This window comes from Mobula birostris, chromosome 2, assembly GCF_030028105.1.
Source record: "Mobula birostris isolate sMobBir1 chromosome 2, sMobBir1.hap1, whole genome shotgun sequence".
NCBI classification, from domain to species: domain Eukaryota; kingdom Metazoa; phylum Chordata; class Chondrichthyes; order Myliobatiformes; family Myliobatidae; genus Mobula; species Mobula birostris.
The window spans coordinates 211734701-211749267 of NC_092371.1; the positions used below are offsets into that span (position 1 = coordinate 211734701).

General features: G+C 43.5%; 1 protein-coding gene across 3 annotated transcripts in view; it reads left to right on the forward strand.

Moving 5' to 3' along the window:
* The window catches only part of LOC140194040 (exostosin-1-like), a 517224-nt gene that overhangs the window by 381048 nt on the left and 121609 nt on the right, over positions 1–14567 (forward strand). For all 3 annotated transcript variants that reach the window (XM_072251404.1, XM_072251403.1, XM_072251405.1), the window contains one exon: positions 13079–13211. In XM_072251404.1, the coding sequence (XP_072107505.1) occupies positions 13079–13211 (133 nt within the window). The remainder of the gene's footprint in view (positions 1–13078; positions 13212–14567) is intronic.

A 14567-nucleotide genomic window follows, 5' to 3' on the forward strand; every position in this document is an offset into this window, starting at 1 on the left:
AAGAAATACCATAGATTATGAAATGCTACACATAAGCAAAGACTGACAAAGACCAATGGCAAGCGAAGATAAACTTTGAGAATAAAAATAATACTGAGAACATAAGCTGTGAAGAGTCCTTGGAATTGGGTCTGTAGGTCATAGAATCAACTTAGAGTAGTGGTGATTGAAGCTATCCACACCAGTTCAGGAGTCTGATGGTTGTAGGGTAATCACAGTTCCTGAACTTAGTAGTTTTGGATCTAAGGTCTTTGTACCGTCTGCCCAATGGTAGTAGTGAGAAGAAAGCATGGTAAAGTGGGACTTAGGAAGGGGTTGTCCAGAAATTGTGCAAAGTCAGGAGCGGGTTTCTATGAATTATCAAGACCTAGAGATTTCTTTCTCAAAGAAGTGATTGAGGAATTCTCCTTGGTCCCTATTTTTTAATAAGCTGAGATTGCAGAGGAGATGAGGTGAAATAAGGGATTTTTTTTTTCATTTTCTATGTTCTGATCTGAGTACTAAAGTCAGGAATCCCAAATTGTGGATTTTCTGTATTATTGAAAAAGGGTGATATTTAAGATTTCTTTGTAGAAAACACCCATGAAACTTGGCAGTAAAAAGTTATTAGTTTCATAACTCTCAGTTTAATGAATTGAATTGAGCTGGATCTAGCTGCCAGTTCTGAAAAGAACTGTTAGCATTTAGCCACACCCAGGTATTAGAACTTGGGAGATGCTGGACCAGCATGTCTGGATTCCACTAAAATCCAAAGGTGGATTTTTTTTTATTTCAAAATATACTTTATTCAAAAATAAATATATACAATAAACCATTCAATAACTTCTCCTCCTTTACATACGTTTCCATTATACTCAGTAAAATATCCGTATTAATAGCCACCCACGTGGCACTCCAGTAGTTCAGCTTAGCATATCATTGTTGAGGGGTATACTCCCCGCCCACCGACCCCTCCCACTCCCACGGGTGGAGAAACCTATACTGTAGTCGTTCCCCACCGGGGCCTTGCGGTGGCTGCGCCAAGTTTCAGTGCATCCCTCAGCTCGTACTCCCGCAGCCGAGAGTGTGCCAGTCGGCAGCATTCTCCCATGGACATCTCCATGTGCTGGTAGATCATCAAGTTTCGGGCTGACCAAAGAGCGCCTTTCACCGAGTTGATGATCTGCCAGCAGCACCGGATGTTGGTCTCCGTGTGCGTCCCCGGGAACAGCCCGTAGATCAGAGAGTCCTCTGTTACGCAGCTGCTGGGGATAAAACGTGACACTCGCCCGTCCATCCTCCTCCCCACCCTCTTTGTGAACTGGCAGTGTGCAAAGAGGTGGGTCACACACTCCTCCTCACTGCTGTCCTCCCGTGGGCAGTGGGGTGCGGAGACGACATTCCGGGCGTACAGGAGGGCTCTGACTGGGAGGGCCCCTCTCACCGCCAGCCAGGCGAGGTCTTGGTGCCTGTTGGTGAGATCTGGCGATGAGGCATTTTGCCAGATGAACTGGACAGTCTGCTCAGGGAACCACCCCACTGTGTCCATCACGTCCTTCTCCTGCAGTGCCTGCAGGACACTTCGTGCCGACCACTGCCTGATGGCCCTGTGGTCAAAGGCGTTCTCCTGGAAGAACTTTGCTACGTAGGACAGGTATGCCGGCAACGACCAGCTGACTGGGGCGTTGCGCGGGAGTGGGGCCAGACCCATCCTTCGTAGCCAGGGCGACAAGTAGAACCTGGGCACATAGTGGTACTTAGTGCCCACATACCTGGGCTCTACACACAACCTGATGCAGTCACATACGAAGCTGGCCATCAGGGTGAGGGCGACATTGGGGACGTTCTTGCCCCCGTTATCCAGGAACTTGTGCATGACGGTCCGTCTCACCCGCTCCATCTTGGATCCCCAGACGAATCTGAAGACAGCCCGGGTGATTTCCGAGCTGTAGGAGCGGGGGATGGGCCAGACCTGCGCCAAGTACAGCAGCCCTGAGAGCACCTCACACCTGATGACCAGGTTCTTGCCCGTTATCGACAGGGAGCGCCCTCCCCACAGTCCCAGTTTCTGTTTCACCTTGGCAGTCCGCTCCTGCCAGTTCTTGTTGCACGCCTCAGACCCTCCGAACCAGATCCCCAACACCTTCACGTGGTCAGACCTGATGGTGAAAGGGACGCTGGATCGGTCGGGCCAGTTGCCGAAGAGCATGGCTTCGCTCTTCGTGCGGTTGACCCTGGCCCCCGACGCTAGCTCGAACTGTTCGCAAGTGCCAATCAACCTGCGAACTGACCTCGGATCAGAGCAGAAGACGGTGACGTCGTCCATGTGCAGGGAGGTTTTCACTTGGGTCCCTCCACTGCCTGGCAGCGTCACCCCTCTTATGCCCTCATCCCTCCTGATGGCTTCCGCAAAGGGTTCTATGCAGCAGACAAACAAGACAGGGGAGAGGGGACAGCCCTGCCTGACTCCAGACCTGATGGGTAAGCTGTCTGTTTCCCACCCGTTGACCTGGACTGCACTACGGAAGTCTGTGTAGAGCAGTCTGATCCAATTCCGGATTCCCTCCCCAAATCCCATTTTGGAGAGCACGTCCGCCATGTACGTGTGCGATATCCTGTCGAAGGCTTTCTCCTGGTCCAAGCTGACCAGGCAGGCGTCCACCCCCCGTCCTGCACGTAGGCGATGGTGTCCCTCAGCAGCGCGAGGCTGTCTGAGATCTTCCTGCCCGGTACAGCACAGGTTTGGTCCGGGTGGATCACCTGTCCCAGAGCAGACTTGACCCTGTTGGCGATAGCCTTGGACAGGATCTTGTAGTCCACATTCAGGAGAGAGATGGGTCTCCAATTTCTAATGTCCTCCCTTTCCCCCTTCTGCTTGTAGATGAGGGTGATGATGCCCTTCCTCATGGACTCAGACATACTGCCAGCCAGAAGCATAGCGTTGTACACTTCCAGCAGGTCTGGGCCCATCCAGTTCCAAAGAGCCGAGTACAACTCAGCCGGTAAGCCGTCGCTTCCGGGAGTCTTACCCGACCCAAAGGAACGGATGGAGCCTGTCAGCTCGTCCAGGGTCAGTGGCTGATCCAGACTCTCCCGCTTGCCGTCGTCTAAGACCTGCGTGATAGACGACAGGAAGTTGCGGGAGGCTGTGGATTCTGTGGCCTTTTCGTCGTACAGACCGGCATAGAAGGACTTGCAGATCCTCAGTATGTCGGTCTGCGAGGACGTGACTGAGCCGTCCTCTTCCTTAAGGTTGTGGATCACAGAGCTCCCCCTGTGCACCTTTTGGAAGAAGAAGCGTGAGCACGTCTCGTCCTGCTCCACGGTTTGGACCCTTGATCGGAAGATGATCTTGGAGGATTCAGCGACGAGGTGCTGGGCTTGCCGGCCCTTCACCTCTCGCAATTCCTCCCTGACATCCACCCCCTTCGACTGCAGAAGGAGAAGTTGCTGCAACTCTGTCTGGAGTTTACGCAGTTCCCTCTGCTCCTGCCTTGCCTTCTGGATACCCTTGCGGATGAAGAACCTCTTAATGTTCTCCTTGGTGGCTTTCCACCAGTGAACTGGGGAATCAAAGAAGGCTTTCAAGGTTCTCCAACCTGTGTACTCCCTCTCTAGTTCCTCGATGTTCTCTGGGGTCAGCAACTTTACATTCAGCTTCCAAGTCCCCCTGCCTGCCTTCTGGTCCTCCCGTAAGTGACAGGTGGCTCTCACAAGGCAGTGGTCAGAGAAGAACACCGGCGTGACGTCGGTGGACCTGACTGTGAGGGACTCGGACAGGAAGAGGAAGTCGATCCGGGAGCGGGCTGAGCCGTCCGAACGTGTCCAGGTGGCTTGCGGCTGTGCTCCACCTGTGGGGGTGCCCAAGGCGTCGCGCAGCTTGGCTGTCTTTACCATTTCCCTCAGGAGTCTAGAGGTACTGTCCAGCCTGCCGTCAGCGCTGCCGGGTCCTCCAGCCGCATCAATGGTGCAGTTGAAGTCTCCGGCCAGAACGGCCAGAACGACCGGCTGGGACGTCACCAGCAGCTGTGGGAGCTGCTCGAAGACGGCCAGCCGCTCGCTCCGCACGAGGGAGGCGTACATGTTGATCAGCTGGAGCGGAGTGCCCCGGTATTTGACATCTGCTACCAGGAGGCGCCCCGCAACCACCTCTTTAACTTGGGTGATTGAGAAGTTGCCTCCCCGCAGCAGAATCCCCAGGCCGGAAGCGCGACAATCGTTGCCCCCCGACCACACAGACAAACCTTTTTTCCACCACCGTGACCACCTCCGGTAGTTACGGAGATGTGGTTGTCCGCACTCCTGGAGGAAGGTCACGTCGGCCTTTACAGTGTCCAGGTACTGGAGCGTGCTGCACGCTCCAAAGGTGGAATTTGATTGTGCAGAGATTTCTAGCATTATTTTGGAAAGTCTTCCTCTTTCATCCTACCAGAGCCAAATCTGGCATAACAGCATCAATCACTTATTTGAATGGGCCCCGGAAGTAAAATTGGAAACATAATTAAAACACTACTTTTTCTTAACTTACTTCACACTATCTTAATGTTACCAATTGTTTCTCAGTGCTTTGATGTGAATAAGAAAATTTTGTTTCTGAAATATTTAAATATATTTTTAATCATTGTTATTTTAATTATTTAAAGCAATCCTTATACTTTTTAAAATACAGTGGATTCTGGTTGATTGGGATACCAGTACATTTTGGTCCTAGTTAGCCAAAGTTTCATGGAAATAGTTAAAAGGCATAACAAAGACAAACTACCATTTAACATTTAAAAATTGTGCATTTAATGAAATAGAGAACATAGTAGAACACTATTGTAATATTATATAAGCTCTGCATTAGTTCCTAATATTTATCGACGAAGTCATCGCTGCCTTGTTTGTTTGATTGACTGTAAATGAACAAAATCAGCACAGATGCCTAGTGTTAATAATAGACTACTTTCTTTGTCTTTCTGCATAAATCAAAATTATCAAAACTCACTGCTTTATGGATCAGCATCTATCAGCCTAAATGGTTAACATAATACAAGCACATAAAACTAACGCTATTTTAAAACTGTTCACTCCGTAATGTCTAATGGCCAATTCTGGAACCACAGAGAGCAAAACAGTTCTGAATTGCCTTACTGCTCATCCTTCACCAACCATCAGTGACAAAAAATACTACTTTTTGAATGCAAACACATGCAACTTACTCTATTTAAAAATTGCTCACTTTAAGCATGGTGTAGAGTCTAATGGCCACACAGGTGCACATGACTGATGTTACTGTTCAGCAACAGTCTTCTACCCCAATTAACTGGCATAGTGTCCCAGACAACTGATGGGAATCCCAACTATTTTCTTGATTAGTTTTTGTTCTTTAAGAGTTATCGCAAATAAGCAGTTTTCTGATTAACCAATGGCCCAATTAACCAGAATCCACTGTATCCCTAACAGAGACATTATAAACTGCGTTAAGGCCGCGGCAGCTTTGATAGAAGGCTCCAACAATTTTGGCTCCTGTCTTAGCCTCTGTGGATAGGGTTTCAAGACTATAGTGACTGAAGCCGTACTTAACTGCTGAATGCGTGTTGCGTTTCCTGAGTGGGGGATTTCGCACTCTCACATTCATCCTATATAATTTGGTTGACAGGAACCCAATGCTGTAAGACAACTCCAGCCTTTTGAAAGTAGAACTCTTTATCCAGATGGAACCTGGTATTATGATAATGAATGTACATATTAGTATCTTGGAAAAAGTTGGTGTAAGAATTAATGATTTTTTTATTGGTGAAATGACTGTAGAATATTAAGTAGGTATTTCACTCAACATCTGCAATGCAGGATCACCTCTATTCTTGACACAGCCTGTGTATAATGAAGAAACACTAATCAACTTACCACACATGGAGGGATCAGAGTCCTGGCAAATACAAAGGCCAAAGAGACCTTTGAAGTTTTCTTTCCTTTCTGGAGATGAGAAATGTATATACCTGTAAAATCATCCATTAAGATCAATTGATTGAGTAAGTTTCTTACCTTGTACACTAAACATCCAAAAGGTCACCAGTGTAGACCTTAGAGTCACCAATACCAGAGGTTGCAGCTGTAATGTTGCAGATATTAACTGGAACAGTATGGAAAAAAAAAACAGGGCAGAATCTGAATTAATCACTTTGGAGAAACTCATTGTCGATACTGGTCCATGACTTTTGAATAGCAGAGTATACATTTTTTTATGAATCTTTTTATGAAAGTAAGCTTGCTTCTTACATTGAAAAGACAGTCCCTTTTTAATGAAGTATACTCTGTGTTCCTCAGGCACATACTTCTTCTTCAGTCATTCCTTGAGTTTGAGGATGGCATACTACCTTTCCTGATGTGTGGATTGTGAGGTGACTTATGAACTAAAGTCACTTCCACAGACGGTGCCTGATGGGGGCAGGTGGGTGGGTGGTTTTTGAAGTGGTGTGCCATTTACACAGGGCCTCTGGTTTACTCCAGATGCATGGCCTCAAGGATTCAAAGCCCATCTCAAGTGCTGCTTTTGCACTTTGAGTGATTCCAAGGAGACAGCAAGGATGTTACATTTCTTCAAGAAGGATTTGAGCACCTCCTTGAATCTTCTGCTCTTTCCACCTTGTTATTTCTTCCCAAGAGAGAGTTCACAATATTGTGTCAGATTCGGGAGTCTTGTGTTAGGTTTGTGTATGACGTGGCCTACCCAGCGTAACTAAATGTGAGTAACTAGGGCCCCAGTGCCGGGGATGTAGGCCTAGGAAAGGAGATTAACATCATTACAATTGTCCTTCCAATGAATTGAGAAGATTTTGCAGAGACAGCAGTGGTGGCAACTTTCCAGTGCCTTGAGATGCCAATCGTGGCAGAACGGGCCTCAGAGAATATGCAAGGATAGGAATCACTTGGTGTCCAGTAAACCATGAGCTGTGTGTCAGGTTTGAGCTCTTGATCTTTACTGTCCTTTTCCTAAGTGCTTCTAAGATTGTTCAGCTCACTGACGGTGAAGGCAAATTTCATCACTGATGTCTGCCATCATTGAGAGATGGCTCCTGAGAAGTGGGAACAGTTCCATGTTTTCCAAAGCTTTGTTGGTAGTCAGTGTGGAGAAAATGATCAGGTTGCTAGAGTAATTTAGTTGTAGCAGTGTTAAGTAAGGCTTGCCAATACAATACATTTACAATATATGTTTGAACAATATAATACATATCTCACATATAACAACATATACAATATATGTTTGAACAATATAATTGAATCTCACATATTCTAGATCTGAGTTTAAAAATCATTGTTATTATCCTTTAATAATTTTCTAATTCATTTCACCATGTGTTAACATACTACTTATTTTTAGTAGAATATTTTAATTTACAATGCAAAGATGATATTGAGGTTAGCTATGCACTATAGCAGAGAACAGATGTAAAATGTTGTTAAACTGATATTCAATTTATAAACTAGCTTTAACAGTTTAAAAGTTAAAAGTATATTTACTATCAAAGTATGTATACTTTATACAACCTTGAGATTCGTCTCCTTACAGGCAGCCACAAAACTAAGAAACCCAATAGAACCCTCTAAAATAAGATCGTCAGACATCAATGTGCAGAAAAAAAAAACAAATCATGTAATAATAAAAGTAAGCAAATATAACTTAAAACTGAAGTTCACAAAAGTGAGTCCACAGTCACGAAGCCAGTCATCACTGCAGCTGATCCAGGAGTCTATTAGTTGCAGGCCAGCGCCTCAGTTCAGTGCAGAGATGAGTAAAACTCGCAAACAGCAAGCTGAACACCAGCCTGTCCCTCTCTTCCAGCCCTGACATGACATTCCCTGACAGACAGCAGCAAGAAATGAACCCAGGTCACTGGCACTGTAATAGTGTTACACTAACTGCTAGGCTACTGTGCCCACCCCCCCCCCCCACCCAGCTTCTAAACAATAGATGGCATTCAGGCCTGGGCTAATACATTTCAAGTAATATCCATGCCACAGAAGTGTCATACCATGACCAAAGAGAGAGACTAACCAAGTATTAATAACATTTAATGGGTAGGGGTAGAGGAGGGAGTGGTGGGAGAAGTTAGTTGCCATTATCCAGAAACTTGACTCAACCAGCCTCCTAACTAATGTGACTGTTAGAGCAGATTAGAACCTGGGAATCCTTCACCACTGGTGCACAGTGACTCAGTGTTCAAATCTACAAAGTGCACTGTGATTACTAGTACAGAATACCCCAACAGTGGCTCCTGAACCCACATCCTTTGCCGCCAAACAAGTGGCAAATTCCATTCAAATCACATTCCCTTGGAAGGTATCACTGGTCCTTCACCGTCTCAATCCTCAAGCCCCACTCAACAGCACTGTAGAAATAACTTCGCTAGGACTACAGTTGTTCAGGAATTACCACAAATTCTTTCAAAGGCATTTAGTCATAGACACTGTTTGTTGGCCTTACCAGCAATGCTCTAATCCTGATTCCAGAGGATCTGTCCTGGGTCCAGCATGCACGTGGCATTACAAAGGAGACACAGCAGCACTGCTACTTTCTGAGAAGTTTGGTAGATTCGGTATGTCTTATCTAAAATTTTGACAAACCTCCATGAATGTGCAGTGGAGAATACATTGACTGGTTGCTTCACGACCTGGTAAGGATACACTAATGCCCTTGAATGGAAAAGCCCAGTCCATCACAGGTAAAGCCCTCCTCACCATTGAGCATATCTACATGGAGAACTGCTACAGAAAAGCAAAAAGGACCACCCCCCCCCCCCCCCCACCCAACTGGCCATACCTTCTTCTTACTGCTGCCATCAGAAAGAATTTACAGAAGCCTCAGGGCCCACACTGCAGGGGACAGTTATTACCTCTCAACCATCAGGCTCTTGAACCAGAGGAGTAACTACACTCAACTTCACTCATACCATCACGGAACTGTTCCCACAACCTACTTTATGGACTCACTTTCAAGGCATTTCATCTCATGTTCTCGATATTTATTGTTTATTTATTTATTTTTCCCTATTTTTATTTGCAGTTGGTTGTCTTTTGCACATTGGTTGTTCGTCTGTCTTGCATGTGGTCTTTCCTAAATCTCAGGGTTGTATAATGTGATATATATGTACCTTCATAATAAATTTACTTTGAACTTTAAAAATAGATTTAAAAACAAAACAGAAAATGCTAGAAATAGTCAGCAGGTTAGGTAGCATCTGTGGAAAGTGATCCAGAGTTGTTTTATTTATGCCAGTGACCATTCATTGATGATCTATGTTTTTTCATAAAGTGTCTTGTGAGAAGACACCTTAGACATCCTGGACTTCCCAATCAGCAGAAATCATTTTTTCTTTATCAGCCCTATCTCTTCCATTAAATATCTTGAATTTTTTATTAGATCACATCTTCATTTTCACAAGCCTAGTTTATGTAATATCTGCTCATATTTAATATTTAGAGTCTAAATACCATTTTGAAAAAAAACATTTTGCATCCTCTCCAGGAACAATAAATTCTTCCTAGGGGGTGGTAATTAGAAATGTTCATAGTATTCCAAATATAGCCTAATGTAGACTTTATAAAGCTGTAGTATAGCTTCTGTTTTTTGGTTTGCTTATCTAATCCTCCATCACACTTAAGTTACAAGGAGGCTAAAACAGTAACACAATCAGCAGCCATTAATAATGAGGAAGCCAAAAATAATCTCAAAACACTGCTGAAGCTTTGAGTGTAGGCTTGCTTCCCACCATGATCCCAGGCATTTTAACATTCCCAAATAATTTCAAAATAAACTGAAATAACAAGCTCATGTTTATTTGTCAGTCCAGTGCCTATTTCTTATCTTGACATCCCAGAATGAATGAATTTCTAATCTGTGACCAATCATTCATGATGCACAGAAGTATTATAGAACATGTGTTTTCCCTTTTCACATTGTCAAGTGCAGTAATAATTTTCTTGGGTCTTAATTTGGAAATATAACTGATATCCCAGGACATCATTGCTGTGAGTCTATGTTCCAACATTCCAAAGGGCAATTTTTTTGAAATTTCAGAGCAGCTACTTTATAGTTTGTATTCCATAATTTTAACAAGTTCTGTCATGTGACAGGAGACAACATTAAATACAGAAGGTTGATCACTGTAAGTAGGATGATTGATCAGTTCAGGAATATATATTTTTTTATTCTGTAGGGCACAAGGAGGCATTAATTTTGTCAGTGTGATCAGTGTTGTGCTAACATTATAGGAGACAATTCACTGTGCTTGTACTCTCAGAGGCAGTTAATTACTATATTGAATCAGCACCACAATGCTTTAGCTCTAACCTAAACTCTGTTCATGCATAGTTCTTTGCTGGGAATGCAGAATCAATAAATGTATCTCTGTGTGAGAGTCTTTCCAATCGATCAACAAATTGTGTAAAAGTGTCTATGTTACTTATCCAACTTTCATCACTCTTCTGTGCTGAAATGGTGATCCATGATATCAGTGGCAAATGTTCGTATATGAAATTCCGTATCTACTGTTTAAAAAAATCACTAAGCTACTTATTTTAACCTACTTGTACATGTTTGAGTTTCTGATAGCTGCAAATAATTTATTAATAAAATGACAGTTTTCCTAAGATCCATGGATTTTAATTCTTTTAAGTCAAAATGGCTACTGGTAGAAGTTGATTGTTTCCTGATCAGTCAGGTCATCAAGGAAATGACGAGAAGGCAGGTGTATGGGGTTGAGTGGGATCCGGAATCAGCCATGATGATATGGTGGAGCAGACTCGATGGGCTGAATGGTCTAATTCTGCTCCTATACCTTATGATCTATGGATATGATTGCTGTACAAAGTAAAACCCTTTTTAATAAAAAAAATCCTAATGTATGGTATCTCAATTTTATTAGCAAGTTTTAACCTGCTCAATTATAGTTTAATCTTGCTGAAGTCCAAAAGGGCTGATACTGGTTCATATTGGTAAATTGGTTTATCATTATCACATGTCCTGAGGGACAGTGCAAAAGTTGGTTTTACATGGCATCCACTCAGATCATTTCATGACAACAATACATTGACGTAGTACGGGGGACAATGCTAACAGAATGCAGTGGTGTTACTGTTATAGAGAAAGTGCAGTGCAGGCAGACAATTAGCTGTAAGTACAATACACACAAAATGCTGGAGGAACTCAGCAGGTCAGACAGCATCTATGGAAATTAATAATGTTTCGGGCCGCGACCCTTCTTCAGAACTGGAAAGGAAGGAGGAAGTTGCCAGGATAAAAAGGTTGGGGGTTGTTGGGGGGGAGAGGAGTACTAGCTAGAAGGTGATAGGTGAATCCAGGTGGGTGGGAAAGGCGGGGTTGGAGAAGAAGGAATCGGTTAAGAGAGAAGAGGGGATCATGAGAGAAAGTGAAGAAGGAGGGACACCAGAGGGAGGTGATAAGCAGGTGAAGAGAAGAGGTAAGAGCCCAGAGTGGGGAATAGAAGAAGAGGAAATGGGAAGAAAAAAGAAAAAAATATATCAGAAAGAGAAATGAATGTTCATGCCATCATGTTGGAGGCTCGATAGAGAAACAAGATAGACTGTGGGGTTAGAAGCCTATCTTACCATAATACAGGACCATCCAATACTCCTATAACAGCAGGACAGAACCTGTCCTTGAGCCTAGTGGTACATGCTTTCAGGCTCTTGTATTGTCTGTTTGACAGGAGAGCAGAGAAGAGAGAATATCTGGAGTGGGTGGGGTCTTTGATTATGTTGTCTGCTTTATCCAGACAGTGAGAAGTGTAGACAGAATCTGTGGAAGAGAGGCAGGTTGCTGTGTTGTGCTATGCTATGTCCACAGCTCTCCTCAGTTTCTTGAAGCCTTGGGCAAATCAGTTGCCATATCAAACCTGATGCTCCTGTTAGGATCCTCACCAGATAGATTTTAGATTAGGTATATTTGTCACATGTATGTCAAAAGATTGAAGCATACAGTGAAATGCATCATTTTGCGTCAATGACCATAACAGTCCAAGAATCGTGCAGGGGCAGCCCGCAAGTGTTGCCACACTTGGGGAGCCAACATAACATGCTCACAACTCATTAACCCTAGCTATACGTCTTTGGAATGTGGGAGGACACTGGGGCACCCTGAGGAAATTCACATGGTGATGGGTGAATGCACCATCTCTTTACAGACAGCAGCGGGAATCAGACCCCAATCTGTGATAGCAGGAATGGTGAAGTGATTGTGCTAACGTGCCGCACTATGGTGCACCGATAAAAATTGGTGAAGGTCAAAGGGTACATGCTAAATTCCTCTAGTGTCCTGAGGAAGTAGAAGTGCTGGTGACCTTTCTTGGCTCAGGCATGGCTGGACAGCTATTGACTATGTTCACTCTGAGGAACTTGAGGCTTTCTCCCCTCTCGACCTCAACATATTGATGTGAACAGGAACATGTTCATCGCCCCACTGCCATCCTGAAGTCAATGACCAGCTATTTTGCTGACATTGAAGGAAAGGTTTTCAAAAAAAAAATACCATGTCATTATATCGCCTTACTGGTTTTCTGCAGTTGTATCGTCCATAAAATTGTAGATGAAGTTAAAGCAGAATTTGGCCATGCAGTAGTGTGTGCAGAGAGTAAAGGCTGACACTTGTGTAGAGAAGGGGCACCAGTGCTGTGGGTTATTGTGGACGAGGTGTAGCTGCTTCTCTTTACTGATTATGGTCTGTCAGTCATGAAGTCAAGGATCCATTGTTTAGTCCCAGTTGATGACCTTGTTTAGATTTATGGTAGTGAAGGTGGAGCTGTTGTGAATAAGCAATAGTCTTAACAGTTATATTAAACATTTCAACAATTTTCTTGTGCTCTATCATTCCAAAACACAGAATTCATTTTTAAATGTTAGTGTAACCTGTTTTGTTGTGCATATTCTTTCACTTGTAACAGGTACTTTTAAGCAGTGTGACAGTGTGAAACAGCAAGGAATACTGCAAGTCAAATCACGATGTGCAGGATGTTTCACAAGCAGCACAGGCACAAGCTGGCATGTTTTTCATATCATTCATATTTCTAAATGAATGACATTTTAACTTTTTTTTCCACAGATCATACATGATAGGATATATTCACATATAGCAAGAAATAAATTCATATGGAATAAACCACCAGGTGGACTCTATATACTACCACAGTATTCTACAAATTTAGCTGCTCTTCCTTTTTATTATTTAAGTTTGGGTAAGTGCAACTGTTTTGGATGTATATTTTTAATGTGGAGCATGTTTTGTTGAAGTTTATGCTTTCATCGTGATAAGTAATTATATTTCTGGAGCAAAGTACTTGAAACTGGTAGATTGATAAATGGTTTGCAGCTGATTTTCTACGTAGGAGTTGTGTTTTTTGTTCTCCAATTCCCAGCTCAGAGGTGCTTAGTATTTGGGCGGTTGTTTAGGGCTGAGGGGTTCAACTCAGAACAGAAAGATGAAGCTTGGACTGGCAAGAGGAATGGCTCATGCTTCTTGACCACAAGTACTGCTGAAATATGAGCTTCATGTGTTCCCTGGGATGGCAACATTCATGATCTCAACATTGCAACTTCACCAGTGCCTTTACTGTTGCCCATCAGCCAGCTGGACAGACTACTGTCTCTCATGAAGAAAGAAGCAAGCCCATCTAGGCCCACTCTTTCTTCATGTCGTTCTTCAGCCTGAAAGCGGTAGGATAGGAAAAAAATCGCACAGAAACCTGCTAACTGGATTAATAAAGAACTGTGTGATTCTTGGCAATGGCTAAATTCACAAAATAAGGTGAGAGATATTAATTCTGATGGATCATGTATCCATAATTTGTTGTCACACTATGATGTCACCTATTTTATGCAGTGCCGGGTGCAGCTTAATAGTGGTCACTCAGAAATTGATTGGGGTGTAGTGGAAGCAGGAGGATGGTGACCAAACGGACAATGGCATGATGTTCCTGAATCAAAATGATTAGATGTAAAAAGAACATGGCATTCTTCTTGAAGATTGTGCTCCTGTTGAGAAGTATTCCTGAATCAGAATGATTAGATGTAAAAAGAACATGGCATTCTTCTTGGAGATTGTGCTCCTGTTAAGTGATTTTCCTGAATCAAGATGATTAAACATAAAAAGAACATGGCATTCTTCTTGGAGATGGTATTCCTGTTGAGTGGTCCGAATGCAAACTGAGACTGACCATTTCAATTTGAAGTACCTTCCACCTCTTGCTCACTGAGGCCTCCATTGTTTGTGTTTTCATTGTTAGGTTTTCAGATGAATTCCTCGATTCAACTGAAGGCTGTTCAACTTACTATGATAGTGAGTCTAGTAGCATTATCTGATCATTGTTCTAGTTCTTCCACCTTATCCTCCTCCGGTAACTACAGCATCTTCAACAAAGGCTCCATCTTCAAAATGATGAGAAAATAGGGGATGCAGCAGATGACAACCAATTCAGAAATATACAAAAGAATATTACCTAATTAGTCCAAGCATCTAACAAATTGCTTAAGGATCTTGTGTGATTTTACTACAGTGCCCCTGATAGATTTATTTTCCTCTTTGCATGCACACT